The sequence below is a fragment of the Lactuca sativa genome, chromosome 4, assembly GCF_002870075.4.
Source record: "Lactuca sativa cultivar Salinas chromosome 4, Lsat_Salinas_v11, whole genome shotgun sequence".
NCBI classification, from domain to species: domain Eukaryota; kingdom Viridiplantae; phylum Streptophyta; class Magnoliopsida; order Asterales; family Asteraceae; genus Lactuca; species Lactuca sativa.
Window position 1 is genome coordinate 40613318 of NC_056626.2, and position 20853 is coordinate 40634170.

The 20853-nt window shown below is 34.0% G+C and overlaps 1 protein-coding gene and 1 long non-coding RNA gene across 2 annotated transcripts; one reads left to right on the forward strand and one right to left on the reverse strand.

The window, feature by feature from the left end:
- Positions 1-2890: 2890 nt before the first annotated feature.
- Positions 2891-7166, forward strand: LOC111917789 (coniferyl alcohol acyltransferase). The gene is made up of 3 exons (XM_023913431.3): positions 2891-3329; positions 5925-6485; positions 6691-7166. The coding sequence occupies exons 1-3, from the start codon at positions 2910-2912 to the stop codon at positions 7096-7098; spliced, it is 1389 nt and encodes a 462-aa protein (XP_023769199.1). The 5' UTR covers positions 2891-2909; the 3' UTR covers positions 7099-7166.
- Positions 7167-7904: 738 nt separating this feature from the next.
- LOC111917788 (uncharacterized) lies at positions 7905-9585 on the reverse strand. The gene is made up of 3 exons (XR_002859022.3): positions 9010-9585; positions 8779-8897; positions 7905-8516 (listed from the first exon to the last, which is right to left on the reverse strand). It is a non-coding gene; the product is annotated as an uncharacterized LOC111917788 (long non-coding RNA).
- Between the last annotated feature and the right edge of the window lie 11268 nt (positions 9586-20853).

Genomic DNA, 20853 nt, shown 5'->3' on the forward strand with positions numbered 1-20853 from the left:
ACATTCTCACGGAATGAGAATAATCAAAAAAATGTATAATAACCTTATAGACGATTTAATTAGTGAAAATGCATAATAATTAAAATAATTATATAAGATTAAACGTATTCATATTATCAAACGATATATTTTCTTTGTAATCTCACAGAATAACATTATCCATACGTCCACACAATAGATGTCAATCTACATTTGAACCTAGCGTTCTCTCTCTCTCTCTCTCTCTCTCTCTCTATATATATATATATATATATATATATATATATATATATATATATATATATATATATATATATATATATATATTTGCTTATTGTTTAAGTTTTGAATTTTCTACGGAACTCATCCCATTGTTTTCAAAAGTTGCAACCAAGGTTCCTTATAAGGCTATTATTGTCAATACTCTAACGTTAATTGCTTGTAAAACGAAAAAAAATGTCATTGTTTTTTCTTTAATGACTAGGCGAATGCCCGCGCGTTGCACAGAAACACTTATATAGTTGAAGTCTTTACAATTATATGATTTTTTGAATATAACAATAACGTTGTTGTTAAATTTGATATAATAATTTCTATATACTATATTGATATAATATATTGATTGTTTTGAATTATATGATAATACATACATTTATTATAACTTCATAATCTCAATCGTTTGAATGACTTCTACCCGCGAGTTACATATAAATAAAATTAAATATAATATATGATTTGATGTTATTTATAGTTGTTTTTATTGTTAATTACTTTTTTAAAATTTATGTGCTTAATGTTTTAATTTCTATCATTATCATTATTTAAAACATCAAATATTGTTTTTTATTTCAAAGCTAACAATATAGTCATTTATATAGAGTTTTGTTTAACTATTGTTATTGTAAGTTATTTTAAGCTACTTATTTGGAAACTTTTAATGATTATAAAAATATATTTAAGAAATATTTTAGTTAAACTGATATTACAATTTAGTTTTTTGCATTTATCACTTTTAACTATTTACAAAATATTATTTGGTTTTTTTAGTGGAACTGAAATATATATTTAAGTTGACACTGTAATGTTATATTTAAATTAACAATTTAAGTATTTTGTTCAAATTGTTCAAAAATTATAGCTTTAAACTGATAATGGTTTACATGCAACAACATTTTAAATCTAATAAATTAAGTATAATATGTTAAAATTAAAAGAAATAACTTTATAAATAGAAGTAAAGATATTATTTTAAAATTGAAATTTAGTCTATTTATGATTACACTTTAGGTTTGATATTTATTTAACTTTATTAACCAACTTACAATCATTATTAGAAAGACACTACAATTTATCGCTTTTAACTATTTATAAAATAATCTTTGGGTTGTTTAAGTTAAATAAAATTTATATTTAAGTTGAGCCTATAATGTTATATTTTAATCAATAATGTAAGTATTTTATACAAATTGTTCAAAAATTATACCTTTAAAATGATAATGGTTTACATCCAACAATATATTAAAGCTAATAAATTAAGTATAATATGTTAAAAGTTAAAAAACATAATTTTATAAGTAGAATTAAAGATATTATTTTAATATTGAAATTTAGTTTATATATGAATACACTTTAGATTTGATATTTATTTAACCTAATTACCAAATTATAATTATTATTATAAAGAAATTGAAAAGTCATGGGAGTATCAAATGAATGTGGTGAAAGAAAAAAAGAATAGGCGTTTCAAATGCATGAGATTCAAGAAAAAATGCTATCTTTATAAGTATGTATGATATTTGACATTTATTTTATTTTCAAGGACTGCAAATTTTGAAAATAAACCTATAATTTCCAGCCGACCTTGTGGTTCAAAGCAGTTTTGGTATATTCCTCGTTTGGTTCACGCCGTCTCCAACCATGGTCGCCTCCTTTTGATCTCATCTTGACATCCGAAGAAACAATCGGGTGGTGATAGCGAGAATACTATGCAACCCGTTATACCCGCATCCAAATCAACACACCAAACTGTAGCAACCTAAGTAGTACTCTCGAGTCTTTAAGTGGACCTAGATTATATTTGGATTTACCCTAGAGATGCCACCCTCGCTCTCCTTCACCAAATGATTGTCGCATCGATTGTGATTCCTCTTCATATGTCGTTATTGATGGAATTGGAGAAGGATGCGTTGTCGGGGAAATTGCTTCTCTTTCACTTAAAAAATCCTTTTTCGTTCAATTAAAATAGATGGCGGCCATTCGACAAATTTGATATGGCCTTTACGATAATAATCTTCAATACACTACACTTCGAATTTGACGTTAAAATGATTTGGTAAGGTGGTGGTTGGTGGTGATTGGTCATGGTGGCGGTGTTGATGATTGTGATTGGTTATTTGTGTTGATAATGGTGCTAGGGTTGATGTAGTGGTGTTGATTTTCTGGTGACATCAGTGGTGATGGTAGTTGTGATTAGTCGTTGGTCGATGGTTTTTCGGCAGGAGGTGGGTAATTTTCGTAGTGTGTATGGTTGGTTTTTTTGGAGGACAATGTGACGTTGGGGTAATGTGTTGGGGGTGATTTGTGGTTCTTTTATTTAAAAATTAATATATAAATGGACTTTTTTGTTTAACATGCATTTAAGCATTTTAGACGGAGTTAGTGGGATCATTGGTGCAAGTTTTAGAAACTATAAGAATGAAATGTGTAAAAAGTTCAATATTTTTGAGTATCATTTCAGAAGCATCTAAACCATAAGGACCAAAACTGTAACTAATTTTGAAGATAATTAAGACATATATAAGGGTGATTTGACAACACTGGTCATCGGGCATGGCATTAGTGTCTCTCTATATATATTCCATATTGTAGTCTTTTTAAGTATCTCACAATCTCTCTCACACACAAACATTTTTACTGCTTCTCTCCCTGACATGAGTAGTAGGGACATGGTGTTCCCAATAGAGGTGATTGATAATGTAGTGGTGGGTGTAGAAGAACCATGGAATAATCATTGGTTACCGTTTACAAACCTAGACTTGATTGTTCCACGATTTGAAATTGGTTCTTTTTTGTGCTTCAAGAAACCCTCTAATGGAAGTTTCTCTACCATAGTAAATACCCTTAAAGCGTCCTTATCTCGGGCTCTCACCGTCTACTACCCCCTCGCCGGCGATATCATATGGAATCAAGCTGTTGAAGAGAAACAAATTCGCTGCAACTATCAAGGTGTTAACTTTGTCACAGCTGTCGCAGACGTGCAACTCAAGGAGCTAAATTTTTACAATCCTAATAATGAAGGCATCGAGGCTAAACTTATGCCCAAGAAACCACGTGGAGTGTTTGCTGTTCAGGTAATGTTTTACAATTGAATCAAAATAAAATATATAGATGGTTAGTAGGAAGGTTCGTGCATATAAGTTAGCGACTCATGAACGAGTTTAATTAATTACATAATATGGTACTACATCCGATAAACGACTTCATGGCAGGGACAAACCTGTTGTCCCGAGGGATCCCATACAACTACTCGATTTTTCATATTATAGGACCCGAGTTTTACGAAATTATTTGTTATATACGTTAATATATTATAAGTTACGCAAACATTTAAGTAAAACTTTAGGAGATCAGATTGCTAATAGGTCGCACGCCCTTTTATTCCCCTCTTCTTTTTAATCAACGACCGTCCTAGGACCATTTGCTTTATTTTTTGGGTAATCAGTTGCACTTCATAACTCTTTGTTAATTCCAATTTGATTTATTAATGGATCGCATAAGTTCACCTTCCGAACTGATATTTCTAACTTATGTCTGGGTTACAAGAAAATCCAGTCTAAAATAATCCAAATGGACACTCACGAATCTAGGCAAAAAACGTGAACCAAATTGCTAGTGAATTCAGTGTGTGTGTGTGTGTGTGAGAGAGAGAGAGAAGGTTGTATCTACGCTTAATAGAGGAGTCGTATATATATCTCTATACTAATAAAAGAGTAGTTGTTTTGCCATGTGTTACCATATTAGACATCCTAATTAATATGATGTCACTTGTCAATCAATTAATTCTTCATTTCAAATTTATTAGACCTCCTAATTAATGTGATGTTACTTGTCATTCTATTTATTTTCCATTTTCCATTTTAAATTTTATATTATTGTTTACATTAATTCACAAATAAAAGTTATCCGATATAAATTAAAAATTAATTTCACATATTTATTTGAATCAACGAATATAATTTTACATAACTAATAAAAATATCTCTTAATTAATAATTTATTTAAAATAATTGATTAACAATTTTGAATTTTTACAATGAAATTTTAATTAATTTTGTAACCGTGGTTCTCACGGGTTATAAACTAGTACTTGATATATTAGAGTTTTCGTTTTCTAAATTAATTAAGAGAATCATGGATTTAATGACACAATTAATGGTTTTCAAAACCGACAAGATTTGTCAATCTTACCATAATCATCTGCAGGGGCGCCACCCGTTGATCGGTCGGTGGGGCCCACCGCCAGGGGCTCTGCCCCTTGGACCCCGCTTGGGCATTGCTCCTAGACCTGCAAGTAGGGGTGAGAATTATTTGGTCCATAATTGAAAAACTGAAAAACAAATTGAACCAAAATCGATTTCAGATTGAACAATATTTAAATTTGGTTTTCAGTTTGATTTGAGACCAAATCGAATTTTGAATTTGGTTTATGGTTCGAGCTTTGGTCTCATGAAGTTTAAACCAAACCGAACCGAAATCACCGAATTTCATAAATTACTTAATTAAAAGATATATTTTATATTTTATATTAAATAAAAGTGTTAATTATAAAGTAAAAATCATTTGAACTTATTTACTATTTTGATAATTTTGTATGAAACTTTAGATATTTTTGTTTGTAACTTTAGGTTTGTATATTAAAAACATTTTAATTTATTGTTATAAAATTTTTTAAGTCTATATTTGCTTTCCTCGGTTTTCAAACCGAACCAAACCGAATTAGAATTCGGTTTTCGGTTCGTTCTAGAGAATTTGAGTTCAATTTGGTTTGTTTTTCGAATTGGACAAAAAAAAATTCAAACCGAGAAAACTGATTCGAGGAAAACCGAAAAACTGAACTGATTCCCACCCTACCTGCAAGGGGGCGCAACCCACTTGAACCTCGTTGTTTTGTCGTACGTTTTAATTTGATATTATACTTGCATGCTCTCTAGATTCATCTAACATATAATATAAAATACAAATAATAAGCCTCTTAGTTTATATATTAGTTCCAGTTATACAAAACGCAACACATTTTAATATAGAACTTCGCATTGATAGTACAACAATATATATGCCAGGTTACAATAAGATATTGATAGATAAGGGATTACATTGACAAAGATAAGCTTTATACAATCAAATATATAATTCCGTTAACCAATACAATTACTAGTAACTTTTCGCAACATAAATTGTACTATATCTTGTAATAATTTGTACATACTATCTATAATAACTTTTTTATTTATTTATGTTTTAATGAAACTGCATTTTACCAACGAAAAAACTGACACTAAACATGTTCGGTATACCATCGGAAATAGTCACAACAGAAATCTGCCGTAAAATCTGTCACTAAATGATTCGGTCAGTATTCCATCAAACTTGAACCTGAAGTCTACATAAAAAGTGTATATACTTATATTGAGAATAAATCAGTTGGTAATTCTCAAAGATTCTATTGCTAATAAAAAAATTACCCAAGCCCTTTTATCCGACTGGATTTTTTTTTCTATCAAAGTTCTTTCAATAAATGGATTTTCCGACAGGAATTTGATTCTGCCTTTTTTCTAATAGTGTTATTTGTTTATTAATTAGTATCTTCTCAAATAAAAGAATACATAAAACATTTCAATCTTCAGTTATCTGATTGGCTTATAAAGTATTGTTTTAATTACGTACAGGTTACGGAGTTAAAATGTGGAGGCATAGTGATAGGGTGCCTTTTTGATCATAGGATAGCGGATGGGTACTCGGCTGACATGTTTATCTCATCATGGGCAAACATAACTCGTACAGGAACTGATCTGCCTATGTTTCCCTCCTTTGAAAGATCCTACCTCAATCCGAGGTGTCCACCCATTTATTCCACATCAATTGACAATATGTTTGCTCCCTTTTTACCACCATCCAATACTATAAATGATCAAAATGACGATAATGGAGACCATTCACTTGTTAATCGCACATTCTATGTTGAGGGTGAGCAAATTAAAACGCTACAACTGTTGGCATGTGAGAATGGGTGCATGAGGTCAAAGGTAGAGGCATTTACCTCCTTCTTGTGGAAGAAAATCGCACTGAGCATGGAAGACTCAGGGAAACACAACGGAGTGTGCAATGTGGTTGTTGCAGTCAATGGAAGGAGAAGATTGAGTGAGGGAGATGGTGAAGAGAAAGAAAAACTGATGGCTTCATACTTTGGCAATGTTATATCAATGCCTTTTGGGTCGAAAAGAGCACAGGTAATAAATTTATACAAGTGTCGCCACTAAATATACATTTTGTTCTTCATTTCTCAAACTTAAAAACCTATATATTCCTGTAACTTGCAAACCATATTGTTCATTTTGTATCTTCTCAACTACAATGATTCTTTTACAACTAAGTTATGAATATTATTATATATTGTAATACTTTAATTCTAACTCGGTCTTTTTGACAAGTTAGGAGTTAAGGGGGATGTCATTGGCTAATGTTGCTACGGAGGTCCATGAGTTCTTGCAGACTGCAACTAATAAAGAGCATTTCCTGGACCTCATAGATTGGGTGGAAGAAAAACGGCCGCAACCACTGACATCAAAGGCATTTGCTGGTGAAGAAATGGCGGTGATGGTGTCAGCAGGACAAAGGTTTCACACCATGGGCGGAATAGATTTTGGGTGGGGTAAGGTGGCTTTTGGATCATGTTATGTACCATCTGAAAGCACGGACTTTTTGGTGATGATAATGCCTGGACCAGTCAACGACGAGGATTGGATTGTCTACATGCATTTGCCACTGAAACACATAAACTACATCGAGATAGATGCTAGTGACGTGTTGAAGCCATTGAACGTTCATTATCTCAAGCTTTAACTCAAGTTACATAATTCACTGGGATTGTGTTGGATTGATGTTTTAGTTTGGAAAAACTACTTTATTCATACCTCCTAAATTGATGTTGCAAACGTTAAGTATGTTGTGTTTGCTTGTGTGGTTTGGATTTGTTCTCAATAATTTGAAAGTGTGTATTTGAATCTTATACTTATTTCAAAAGGAGTGTTTTGTATAATATAACACTACAAAAAAATCAACCCTAGTACAGCCACAACATTAATGTCGTCGTTGAAGGTAACGCTTAGATATCCAATGATGTCAAGTGGTTAAGAGTGTTCGTTTGGATGGATCGGTTTGATCCGATTCAATCAAGTGAATCTAAATTGATTTCGGTTATCAAAACATGGATCCAAATAGTCTAAACTAAATTCAAATCCGATCCAATCCAATCCAATCCAGTTACAATTCAGTTGGATCAGTTTTCATAATTCGGCTTTCAAAAACCGAAATATTTTAAAAGTACATATTAATTCTAATATTACCCAATTTTACACAAGAAACAAAAACAAATTATTTAGTTGTGATTTGAAATTTATAAATAACTACTAAGAAGATATATTATAGTTAAATATTTTATAGATAGAAAACGTTTGAGAGAAAATGCATATTAATGTTTTTTTATCGGGTGAAACGTTTTGAACCTATTTGAAAAAATAGATTACAAAATTAATAAATAACTATGGATACATATTATAAATAGATAAATAATAATGATTATTCGGTTTTTTGGACTATTCGGTTCTTATTTTATAAATCAAAACCAATCCGGAATCCAAAATAATAATTCGGTTTTGTTGAAAACCAATCCAAAAATTAGAATATCTGAAACAAATAGTCCAATCCATTTTGTCCAACCGAACAATTCGGTTTTATCCAAATAGTGGTCACTAAAAGTTTCGCACTATCATTTTAGAATGTCGTCTATAGATCGGCCTCTCCAGACATCTCGTCACAGAATTCGACTCACTTTAAACATTAAAACTAAAAAAAAAAAAAAAAAAACAACAACAACAACATTAAACATTTCGTTGTTGAAGACTTGAAGCTATTTTCCATTTAATTTCTAAATGCCTACGAGGAAATCGCAATAGGCTTTTAGCAAATTAAATAGAAACTAGAAAGAAACCCATGCTTCACATGGGGCAGAGGGGTTGGTGATGTCTAAAATGGAAATGTACTGTTATGTTTTGTCTAACTCAGGTATGTACTTTCATATGCACAATTACATAATCATTACACATTTGCCTTAAAAAGGAGAATGTGATTAATCTAAAATCAATTAATGACCCATTTGATATAAGTTGGTTTCTTTGAAAGACTGATGTATCTTTCTTCTCCGGGTCCATAAATAGCAGCCGCATGAATCACACATGTGCAAAAAAATCCCCTCTTTTTTCCTGTAAAATAACAGCCAACAAAAAATTTGGTAAACAAATGTCAAAGGTGTTTTAAAATTAAAGATAAGGCATTGTAACTCCAAAATTTATAGGTTCATGTCTATCATGGTCACGCATTAACATCACTTTTTACCTTCCACCTAAAAAACCAACCAAAAGGCATCTGATTTAAACAAAAGAAAAAACAAAGAAAAAGGACCAATCACAAGCCCTTTCTTCACATCTTTTTCTTTCCTATTTCTAATCAGGCAGCGAGCCTCACCTGGTAAGTTGCTTAGAACATCTTAGGGAGTGGAGTTGGCGTCCTTAGCGAGCTGGAGGCAAGCTTGGCCAACAAGCTACTCCCTCCAGCCTAATAGTAAAAATATATATTACTATTTCCTGCAATTTGAAACAGATACAAGTTGCTTAATTTTTTTGTTATATGTACTTTTGACATATTATACCCTAAAAGTAAGTGAATCTTAAGTGTTATGAATTGAAAAGTTAATACCTGTGGTTTTGGTTTTTAAGTCTGATAATTCTCTTTTTAGTAGCTGTTTGGAGGCTTTAACGCTTTTGCCTTTGTTTTTTCTTCTCCCGTTGACATTCACCACACCGGCTAGTAAATATGTTTTCTCATCTATCTAAACACAAAACTATAACAAAAAAAATTATAAAAAAAAAAACCTTTTCAAATTCAATAAATTTACTTTAGTCCGAAAATAAAACTGTCTGCATCAAATCAACAAATTGACTTTATTTCTAGTTGTAGTAGCTCTAGCTCCATGCCGACCACAGTGAATAATCGCATGCCCTGAATATTTAAATATCTCATATAAATATAATTTTAAAATAAAATAAACATTATAAAAATATAATAAAAATAATTATTATTTTGTTACCTCGGGTAATGATTCAGTATGCATATGATAAATTGGCTGGACCAAGAATAGATTGTAACGATAATTTGCAGAAATCAAGAAAAAAACAAATAGAAAAATGAAGACAAAGACGCATGTGATAAAAAAAATAACAGTGGATGCAAAAATTCACTAAGAGAAACATGTTAGAATAATTTAGAGATAAATCATTTGAAACCTACCGCCGGAATCATCACCTTGTCTTGTTTGTGATAGTCCCAACCTTTTCCGATCTAACTCGTTCATATCGAGAGTCCTCTTCCACCAGTCAAGAAAACAAAGCTCCTGCTTCTTTTGTTTTCTTTTACCTACTGTGAGCAAGCCAAATCAAAACTCACATGTTCTGATTTCTTTCCGCTTCTCTTTTCAGCTTCTGGTTAGGCTCTCTTTAATCGGGAGAATTTCTGATCAAGGATAGAGACTGCATCTTTGCGGTCTTGACTTTATTCGCGCCTCTACTATGAAAACATCCTCAACAACCATCTGCTGCCATCTTCGGGATCGAAACTCCATAGCCGGAGCTACATCTGTCAACACATGTCTTCACGACCACCACCGTGAGCCATTAATGCCACACGAGCGTTGAATCACTGTTAAAACAGCCAAGAACATCGCCACTAGATTTTCACCAACATCACATCTTGTTTCAACCAGAAAATCACCATAATAAACCGCAGCCACCTACTGCACACAACGACCAATATTCTGTCATCTATATCAACTGGAACCTCTAGTCGAGCAACCACTGCCAAACACCTCCTTCCGCTGTGATGGCAACCTTGCACCCGAAGGCTCCTCCCCTTCGAAAGTCGAATCTCAAAACAGCCGTGTACCTCTTCACGAGCCCTAGGCTCATACCAATTGTTGGCACAGGTCCTTAACAAAAAACACACACAACACACACTACTCACGTATGTATGTGAAAGTAAACTTGCTGGAAGAAAGCTTCTACATTTAATAAAAAATAGAGGTACAGAACAAAGGAAATAAGACACCTATTTATACTAAACATGCACATGCACATCTTGTTATCTCCTATAAACTTGGTCAAACTTGACCTTTTCTATTGTGCACCTTCTAAAACATGGGTATAATCCCTTTATTTCAGCATGACTCAATCAAACACTCTTGGATCATGAACTAGATCCGACCCATGACCCGTGGAACCAACCGATTAATCCAACAATGTCAAGGTACATTTTGACTTTAAAATGTGAAACCTTGATTCAGTTCAAATGAAAATATACACCAATTTTTTCTTGAATAGTTACCTTCAAACTTTAAGGAGAAAATCACCAAACTTCCTCAATCATAAATTCTTACAATGATCAATATTAAGAAAGTGATTTTTTATGATAACTTGTAGAAGAACCGGAAAGGGATAAAAAAACGGGATAAAGACAAAAGAGAACTGAGTAGAAGAAATAGATAATAATCAACAATAAGAAGCTCATAAACCTGAAAACCCACCATATGTGGAGCAAAGAAATTTGAATGCATGAAGAGATATATCTGTCCAGAAATTTGAGGCTATTCTAACGAATCTGAAAAGCCAAAAATATGAAATTCAAATTACATTCAACAGGAAAAAGTACAACAAATTACATTTTATAAAATTCTGAAATGGAAGTTACAATCATTAAAAAGAGTGAACTTCTAGTAGCAACCATCTGGAATTCGAGGAAAAATATAGAAAATATATATGACCATACGGAAAACATACCTGCTTCAAATGACTTGGTGGGGAAAAAAGAGATTATGATCTGCAAATAAAGTATAATTTATCAGGTTCGTATATATAGTATGTGTGTGTGTTCGACGGAGGTGTCGATCGAGGTGTAGGTTGAAGTGAGTGTGTATTGGCGTGAAAGTCAAAAACTTAACTTGTGATATATAGATTCGGCAATGGCGCTGATGTGGAAGCTGATGGTAGACATCAGGCGGAGGCTGTATTTAGGGCACAACTGAACCACATCATTTGCTAAACCAAAGCGAATGCACACACACAGACGTATAGTGATCATATATCCTTCTATTCTTCATTGTCTTTGGAGACCTGACGCGGACGACGGGAAATCATGGAGTTTCCGGTCATTCGAGGGTTGGGAAGCAATCGATAGAGTAGATGGTACGCAGTACTTCAATTGTTTTGTGCAGATTAGGTGGAGTAGGTCCAAAGCGGTGGAATGAGTAAATGGATCAGGAAAGAATGGCGGTGGAGAAGAATCGAGAAGGAATGACCGTGAAGGGATCAAACACCGACCAACTCAAATAACATAAAAAGGGACGAAATTGCAACTTCAAGAAAAAACTGGGGCAATTCCGACAAATTTAAAGCGGTGTAAGGTAATTGGATGGGGGAGGCGGTGAAGAGATGAGGATGCATAAAAGAGGAACACGTACCTTGCAACCTGATGATGAGTCAGGTTCTTTAACAGTTGACCAGCTGTTTTAAAATAATCAATAGGCAAAATAGAATGACCAATTATGTCAAAACCTTAAGAACTTTACTGTTCCTAAGATGAGACATTTTTAATATATATATATATATATATATATATATATATATATATATATATATATATATATATATATATATATATATATATATATATATATATATATATATATGCACCAAAAATATTCGTTACTAACTTATTAGTATAAGCTTTCATCAGCTTTGAGTTTCTTTTTTTTATTTATCTGTTTTTTTATTTATATCAAACATATTAAACTAAATTCAAATATCCATATATAATACACATATATTCAAATTTACTGAAATTATTTAATGCTTTTAATTTGAAAACAATAATAATGTCAAAGTTTCATTGAAGTCAAACATAAAGTAATAGATCAATGAACGTAAAATAACAATCATAAGTAAGAATTTACGATCCTACCATCAGAAAATGATCCACATTGGATGATTGATTTCTTGGTACGAATCGGTACAAAAACATAGGACATGAAAATGATCTTCAAAAGTATATATATATATATATATATATATATATATATATATATATATATATATATATATATATATATATATATATATATAAGCCTAAGTTATTGTATTCAAACTAATTATTGAGTTATTGTATGCATAAATATGGTACAATCATTTTATTTATTTTAAGAAAATGATTAATACATATTATTGAATTAAAAATAATCGAAAAATATCATCTAGTTTAATTAGAAGGGCATTTTAGTCAATTAACATAGATTTAATAAAGGAAGTTTGCATATTTTAAGGGATCATAGATCCTATTAATTTTAAAAATCTAATTTTACGAATTATTAGGTTTTTAATTAGGACATTCTGACAGAATATGTTTGAGTATGTTCAAAAATAACAAAATTTCTTGTAGAATAACAAACTTCTCGAACCATCAATTGAAGAATTAAAAAAAATTACATTAATTCTTATAGAATACATGTAACATTTGCTAAGAATTTCATTTATTTTTAAAGAATAAAACTAAAAAAACTTTCAAATCGGGAAAAAAAAACATCAAAATCTAACAAAGACACTGATACATTCTAAAAGAATAATGTTGCTAAGAATCAATTTCAATTCCATGGTCCATTCTTCAAGCATCAGCTGCTTCCGTTCCAACAGAATTGGAATTCGTGATTCTTTTTTGAGAAAAAAATCCATATTCCATTCCAACATATCAAAGCCAACTTCTACAATGTCATTATCATCATGTGATTTCTCATGATCCAAGATGCAAGTGCCACCTTGACCCGTACATGAGGTACTTCGGCTACTATTCCCTTCAGATTCTTGTATTCTCCCATAACCATTGGACTCTGCATGCAAACTTAACTTGGTCATTAGTTATCCTCACAAACGTTGATTACAACTTAACCAACCATGTATCAATTTCTCCAGGATTATAATCCCAACCTGCTTCAACCAACAAACAGAAAAGACATCAACCTAAATAGCTTTTTCAATGTTTCTTATGAAAAAGAGGAGATTTCAAAAACATCATTTACCACTCCCTGAATTTCAATAAAAATGTAAATATCTGAAAAACAATTTCAGAGGAAACAGCTAAAATCATAAACATCATTTATCACTCCTTGAATTTCGTTTTCACATATACACTGATAAAAACCTAAAATCCCAAAAGCAATTTAAGAGGAAAATCGATTTCAACAACAGGGGTTGGGAATCCTAATTTTTAACAAAAACAAACAAAAAAACCCAATTGGTGACTGTCAACCATGGAGAAGACAAAATTAACATATGATTTCAGCATTTGATTTCAACATGAAGACAACATCATATTTTCAAACAATTCCCTGATTTCAAAAAAAAAGAAAAAAAAAGAAATCGATGCTCTGATTTCATGAAAAAAAAAACTAATGATGCTCTGATACTTGAATTTTAGGAGAAACAACAATGATACTCGGTTTTCAAGCATTAAATTCGAATCATAGAGCAAGAGAAAAAGAAAACCTTTACCTATAGAAGATGCCGGAGGCGAAGGTGGCACAGTCGAAGCAAACAAAGGCAAAGTCGGCGGTGCCGGTGGCATTGCAGATCGGACGGAGGCAGCCGAGATCGGAGCTGGAAGAGAAAAAGGTGGAAGAGAGAAGTGGAGTCGAAGAGAAGAGGTGTGTGTATGATTGAAATATCCCGCTCTATGAAGAACACGATGAAGGGCAAACCCACAAAGGGTCGACGGTGTCGATTTGTTCAATTTAGGGTTTTCAGAATCAGTTTTTAGATAAAGAGGGGAAAGAGATTTAAATCGGAGAGATATCATGATGCTAGGGATTATTTTTGGAAGTTATTAAACAAATGACTAAATTACCCTTATTTATTTATTTAATTATTTAATTTTTTATTTAATTTTGATTGGCCCATATTTATGCATACAATAACACAATATTTAGTTTAAACAAATGAACCTAGCTATATATATATATATATATATATATATATATATATATATATATATATATATATATATATAGTAAACTTAAATAATTATTTAATTAACCAAAAATAAATAATATCTATAATTATAATTCTCTTTTTATGGAAACTAATTAAATTCGTCATTAATATCATCACTAACATTCTTTTAGAATGAGTTGGCATTTAGGTTTTTATGTATGAATTCGTGTTTTGTTTCAGGAAACACTCACTTAAAATACAATAAAATAGCATAGAATATGAAGAACGAAAGTGTATTCTACTAGAATACGCTTTCATTTTGCTAGAATACAATGTTAATCTTCTAGATACGAACTCATTCTAAAAGAATATTATTGCTAACATGACAAATTTAATTAGTTTCCATTAAAAAAATTATAATTATGGATATCATTTATTAAATTCTTATTGGTGCATTCTAGCACACAATATATGTGAGAAAAACATTTGAACCTACTTCTATATATATATATATATATATATATATATATATATATATATATATATATATACAGAGAGAGAGAGAGAGAGCTAGGTTCAAGTATTCTAACTAATTATTGTGTGGAGGTAGGAATAAATGTGGACCAATCAAAATTAAATAAATAATTAAATAATTAAATAAATAAATAAGGGTAATTTTGTAATTTGATTAATAACTTCCACAAATACTTCCTATAATCATGGTATTGATAGATTGACTTTTAACCTAATTTCTCCTCATCTATATCTACATTCGTTTTCATTTTCTCCAAAAACCAAATATTGGCCGCCTACCACAACCACCGATCCGGCAGTGACCACAACCACCGATCAACTTATGTGCGCCATCTCTCATCAACATTATCTTATCAATCCAACCCTAGTCGTCATCTACCCTTGGGTGGACTGATGAACGAAGGCGACGAGGGGGAAAATACGAAGGCTTCGCAGGAGACATTCGCCGATCAGATGGAAAACGGAGGTCGCCGTCTCCGGGGTCGGCGAGGTAGAAGCAACGAAGCTTCCCTCTTCATGTCCGGTGGCGAGGAGCGAGTTCCAGGCATCACCAATAGCGAAAACTTCGAATCAATTGAGGTTTCTGGAGGTTTTGTTCGATGAACGGGGAAGTCGAAGGAACGCGAGTTTCAGTAAGTAGGAAGGAGGCACGAAGGCGGTTGAATGGTTCCGATCGTGTGCAGTTTTGAGGTTACATCTTTGGGAGTTGACGGCTTTGAGGTGCGAAAGAGGGAAGGGTCCGATGGGGCAAATCAATCGACGAGGTCGAGACCTTCGGGGGTCTATGGCTATGTGAACAACAAAGAAAGAAACGAGGGGTTGGAGATGGGGCGTTCGGCTCCGGTAAGCTTCTTACTTCATCTTTTCTTTATCTTTGAGATTGGCAGCAAGGGAAGTGTTTTATGTGTCTTACTCCACACGGAAACAACCTCTCTGTTGGGGCCGTTTTACTCTTCGATGGCAGCAAGAAAATCGAAGGAAAGAGGGGTGTTTGGGGTCTGTTCATCTCACCAAAAGAAAGGGAAAATAGCTGGAACAAAAAGGGCACCAACATTTTCTTTTGTTTTGAGACCTCGGTTCATGCTTCAAAGAAAAGGATTTGAGATAGAGATCGAAGGTATGAAGATGAGAGGTGAACGAGTGGGCAGTGAAGTAAATACGAATCCATATTTTTTTTTGTGTTGGATGATATCGATGGATGAACTGGGATGGATGTTTGGGGTTTATGTTTTACAGCGAAATCCATGGGTGTTTGTTCTTGTGTTCTTGACTGGGTTCGAATGAAGAAAAGAAAGAGCTATGGATGTGTGTTGGTGATTCGATGACAACTTTTTTAAGGAAGGAACATGTTTCCTTTGAGTTTGAATGTTAATCTTGCTTGAGTGTTCAGTAGATAGGAAGGACAAAAAGAAAAATTTCCTAACGTCGAGAATCGAATGTTGTGCAAGACTATCCCTTGTATGGGTGATAAGCCATCTTATGAACATACCAACGACTGAATTAGTGGAATCAAATCTCAGGTACTTCTTTTTCCCTCTTCTCATTTTCATTATTTGGTTCCTGGAAAGACATATTGAAATAGATGGATTTGATTTTTTTATTTTAATCTGTTCAATTTGAAAATGTTTGCAGACTTTGAGAAAACGAGGCTTATGAGGTAATTCTAATTTGTTTTACTTTCTAAATGCAAGTTGTGTAACAACCCAAAAATAAAGGGTAAAAATTTCATTTTTAATATAGCCAAAACATAGATATCATTTATTCCAAACATTCCAAAACATCGCTAATTAAAACATTTATCAGAGTTCATCCCAAAATTATTCATTGCGGAAAACATGGGTGTGTGCGCTGCGATCAAGCTGCCCCTTTCTTTCCAAACCGATGATACCTAAAACAATAAACAAAATTGTAAGCACGAAGCTTAGTGGGTTCCCCAGAGCATACCCCATACAATCCACATAATCACATAATCCATATTAGCTATAAAAGCTACATAAACCATATCAATTACATAAGCCATATCAATCATGTGAGCCATATCAATCACATAAGACATATCAATCACATAAGCCATATCAATCACGTGAGCCATATCAATCACATAAGCCATACATATAAACATATAAGGATGTCGTGGGCTCCTCCCAAGGTGTTACTCCAGGATGGCATGGGCTCCCCCATATGGTCTTACACCTAAATTCCATGGGCTCCCCCATGGTCTTTAGTTGGAAAGCCATGGTCTCCCCCACATGGTCTTACATCCAAGTGTCATGGGCTCCCCCCTATGGTCTTTACCTGAAAAGCCATGTGCTCCCCCACATGGTCTTACATCCAAGTGCCATGGTCTCCCCCATGGTCTTACATCCAAGCGCCATGGGCTCCCCCCATGGTCTTCCATGCAAGTATAAGAAATACAACTAGCATGACCTTGGTGATGGGTTTTGAGCATTCTAACACTCCTATGGTGTACATCCAACCCTAGAAACCTTGGATCTATGTTTGACTAAGATACATGCAAATAATTATTTTTCCAAGGTTCTTATCCTATCTAGCATGGCATGGGGAACTTGAATCAATTAAAGCTAGTAGAATTACTTACCTTGTAGTTGTAGTTGATTGCTTGGAGTTTTAGAACCTAGCACCAATAGTGTGGATGCCTCAAATGGAAACCACAAATCACCACAAACTTGGAACTTTGAGAGAATAGTAATCACCTTTCTTGAAATCGGCCCTCTTACTTTACTCACCACAACTAGTGTCATTTCAAGAACCAAAGCTTCCTTAATATAGTGTGGTGGATTAGGGTTACATCCATGTAAACCCTAATAACCATGTCTTTTCATTTCCATGAGATCCATGTGTTAAAGCTCCATGGAGTATCCTTGGACTTTCCATGCAAGCCTAGCCCATTCCAAATAAGCATTAGCCCACACTATATAAATACAAGAGCCCATATTTAATTAGTCATACTTTTGATCTCTAAATTAATCCTAGATTAATTATAGATTAACACTAATTAAATAATATGATTTTATATTAATATATTAGAACTTATAATATATTAATAAATCATAACTTATACTATTCTCAAAAGATTATCCATAAATTGTTCGGGTGAAGTGCAACCCAAATGGACCATGCCGGGTCGGGTCAAGTACATACCAAATATAGTTATGGACATAGACACTATATCCAACAGTCTCCCACTTGGATAAGTCTAATAAAAATAGTTGCAAGTATGACTTCAGGAACCGATCAGCAATCGTAGCTCTTTAAACTCTGTTGAACTAGAAACGCCATTTTAGATAAGTGATCATATAATCCTTTGTTCTAGATATCAGCCGGACAAATACATGGAACATAGTCTTGCTTATTGTCCAACATTTGTTTCCCGATTTTCGATTTGTTTGACATAGAACTTAACTGAACACATCAATTTAGTTCTGACCGGGCCCGGTACATAGGTCAAAACAAAATCATCGAGGGGCCCAGATATCGCTTCTAATCCTAGAAGGAACAGATAAACTTCGACTCATATGTTTGCTCTACTACTTGTTGAATTACACACAAAAGCACAGTTTATAACATCGAGTTACCAATGCGTTTTCGTGAAATCAATGCATAATCAACTCATAGGCAACAAATCATATCTCTAGGTTTGAAGACTTATATGATATTACTATCTCACGATCACTCGACATAAATTCCATGAAGTGATACAAGTGAGCGTGGATTGAATCTAATACTCGGAACTTATGAGCACTCATGAGTGTTGTAGCCCCGCTTTGTCTAACATCTTAGACCTCTACAAGCCAACTCATGACAGTCTTGATTCATATCTACTTCCAACATATGGACGACTGTGGAGAGTTTGAATAATATGATATAAACCATAACATAATTATTCTGGAAGTCAAAACATGCAAAAGAAATAATAGTAAACAATTGACAAGAGATAGCAACACTTTACTCATAAATAACAACTTTTATTTATCAAATGTCAATTACATTTTACAAATTTCAAGATTATCTAACTACTAAAACTAATATCATCCTTCAGCCGTATGCTCCGAGCATGCTGGTGATGCTTAACCCTAGTCAGTCCCTTCGTGAAGGGAACCGCTGGGTTCTCATCCGATGATACCCTCTTTGCCACGAGGATTCCTTCTTCTATTCGATGTCTGATGAAGTGATATTTTCTGTCAATGTGTATGGATCTCCCATGATCTCTTGGTTTCTTGGCTAAGGCAACCGCACTATTGCTGTCACAAAAAATCTCCATTGGTTTCTTTATAGCTGGTACAACTCCAAGGTATCCGATGAAGTTCTTTAGCCATATAGCCTCCTTTGCTACCTCTCTTGCTGCTATATACTCTGATTCACAAGTGCAATCAGCCAATGTCTCCTGCTTGGAACTTTTCCATGTAATTGCCCCTCCGTTTAGGGTAAAGACCCAGCCCGACTGAGATCGAAAATTATCCCTGTCAGTCTGAAAGCTAGCATTACTGATATTTTCTGTCAATGTGTCTGGATCTCCCATGATCTCTTGGTTCCTTGGCTAAGGCAACCGCATTATTGTTGTCACAGAAAATCTCCATTGGATTCTTTATAGCTGGTACAACTCCAAGGTCTCCGATGAAGTTCTTTAGCCATATAGCCTCCTTTGCTACCTCGCTTGACGCTATATACTCTGATTCACAAGTGCAATCAGCCAATGTCTCCTGCTTGGAACTTTTCCATGTAATTGCCCCTCCGTTTAGGGTAAAGACCCAGCCCGACTGAGATCGAAAATTATCCTTGTCAGTCTGAAAGCTAGCATCACTATACCCTACAACTCTTAAGTCATCACTCCCACCAAGGGTAAGGACCCAGTCCTTAGTCCTTCGCAGGTACTTGAGAATATTCTTTACCGTTGTCCAGTGAGCCTTGCCAGGATTCCCCTGATATCTGTTGACCATGCTCAAAGCAAAGGCAACATCAGGGCGAGTACAAAGTCATAGCATACATGATCGAGCCTACAGCAGAAGCGTATAGTACTCGACTCATCTCAGCTATCTCAGCCTCTGTACTCGGACTCTGAGTTTTACTCAGTCTGGCATTACACTGGATAGGTAACTCACCTTTCTTGGAGTTATGCATGTTGAACCTTTTCAACACTTTGTCCACATAGGTTCTTTGACTAAGTCCAATTAGTCTTTTACTCCTGTTTCTTAAAATCTTTATCCCTAGGATATAGGCAGCTTCTCTAAGGTCCTTCATAGCGAAACACTTCCCAAGCCATGACTTTACTTCCTGCAGGGTTGGGATGTCATTTCCTATGAGTAGTATGTCATCCACATACAGTACCAAAAAACTGACTATACTCCAACTAGCCTTGATATAGAAACAAGATTCATCTTCACTCCTTGAAAAAGCCAAATTCTTTGACTTTCTCATCGAAGCAAAGATTCCATCTACGAGGTGTCTGATAAGTGTTTCACCTTCTACAGTAATATGGAAACCATAATAATGCTCAGGTGCATTCCTAACTCTGGCGGAACGTCTCAGAGGTATAGATTCTTCAGTCGGCTCAACAGGAGTTTCCTCCTCCGGTTGAGGGCTAGGGGTTAAGGTTCCTACACCACTTGACTCTTGAATTTCCTCAAGGTCAATTTGCCTCCCACTGTCTCCTTGGCTTATGAATTCTCTCTCTCGAAAGAATCCTATTCTTACTACAAAGACCACATTATCACTGGGTCTGTAGAAGATGTAGCCAAAGGATTTATGTGGGTAGCCGATGAAAATACACCTTTCACTTCGGGGTTTGAGCTTATCATGAGTCTCGCGTCTCACGAAAGCCTCGCAACCCCAAATCTTGATGTAGTCTAAATTGGGAACTTTTCCAGTCCACACCTCGTGAGGTGTTTTGGCAACCTTCTTTGTAGGGACTAGATTAAGGATATGGGCGGCAGTCTCTAAGGCATACCCCCAAAATGAGATT

Coding starts and splice junctions, on each gene's coding strand:
- LOC111917789 (XM_023913431.3), top strand. CDS start 2,910: ATGAGTAGTAGGGACATGGTGTTCCCAATAGAGGTGATTGATAATGTA. Junction 3,330..5,924: donor GTGGAGTGTTTGCTGTTCAG/GTAATGTTTTAC, acceptor AATTACGTACAG/GTTACGGAGTTAAAATGTGG. Junction 6,486..6,690: donor TTGGGTCGAAAAGAGCACAG/GTAATAAATTTA, acceptor TTGACAAGTTAG/GAGTTAAGGGGGATGTCATT.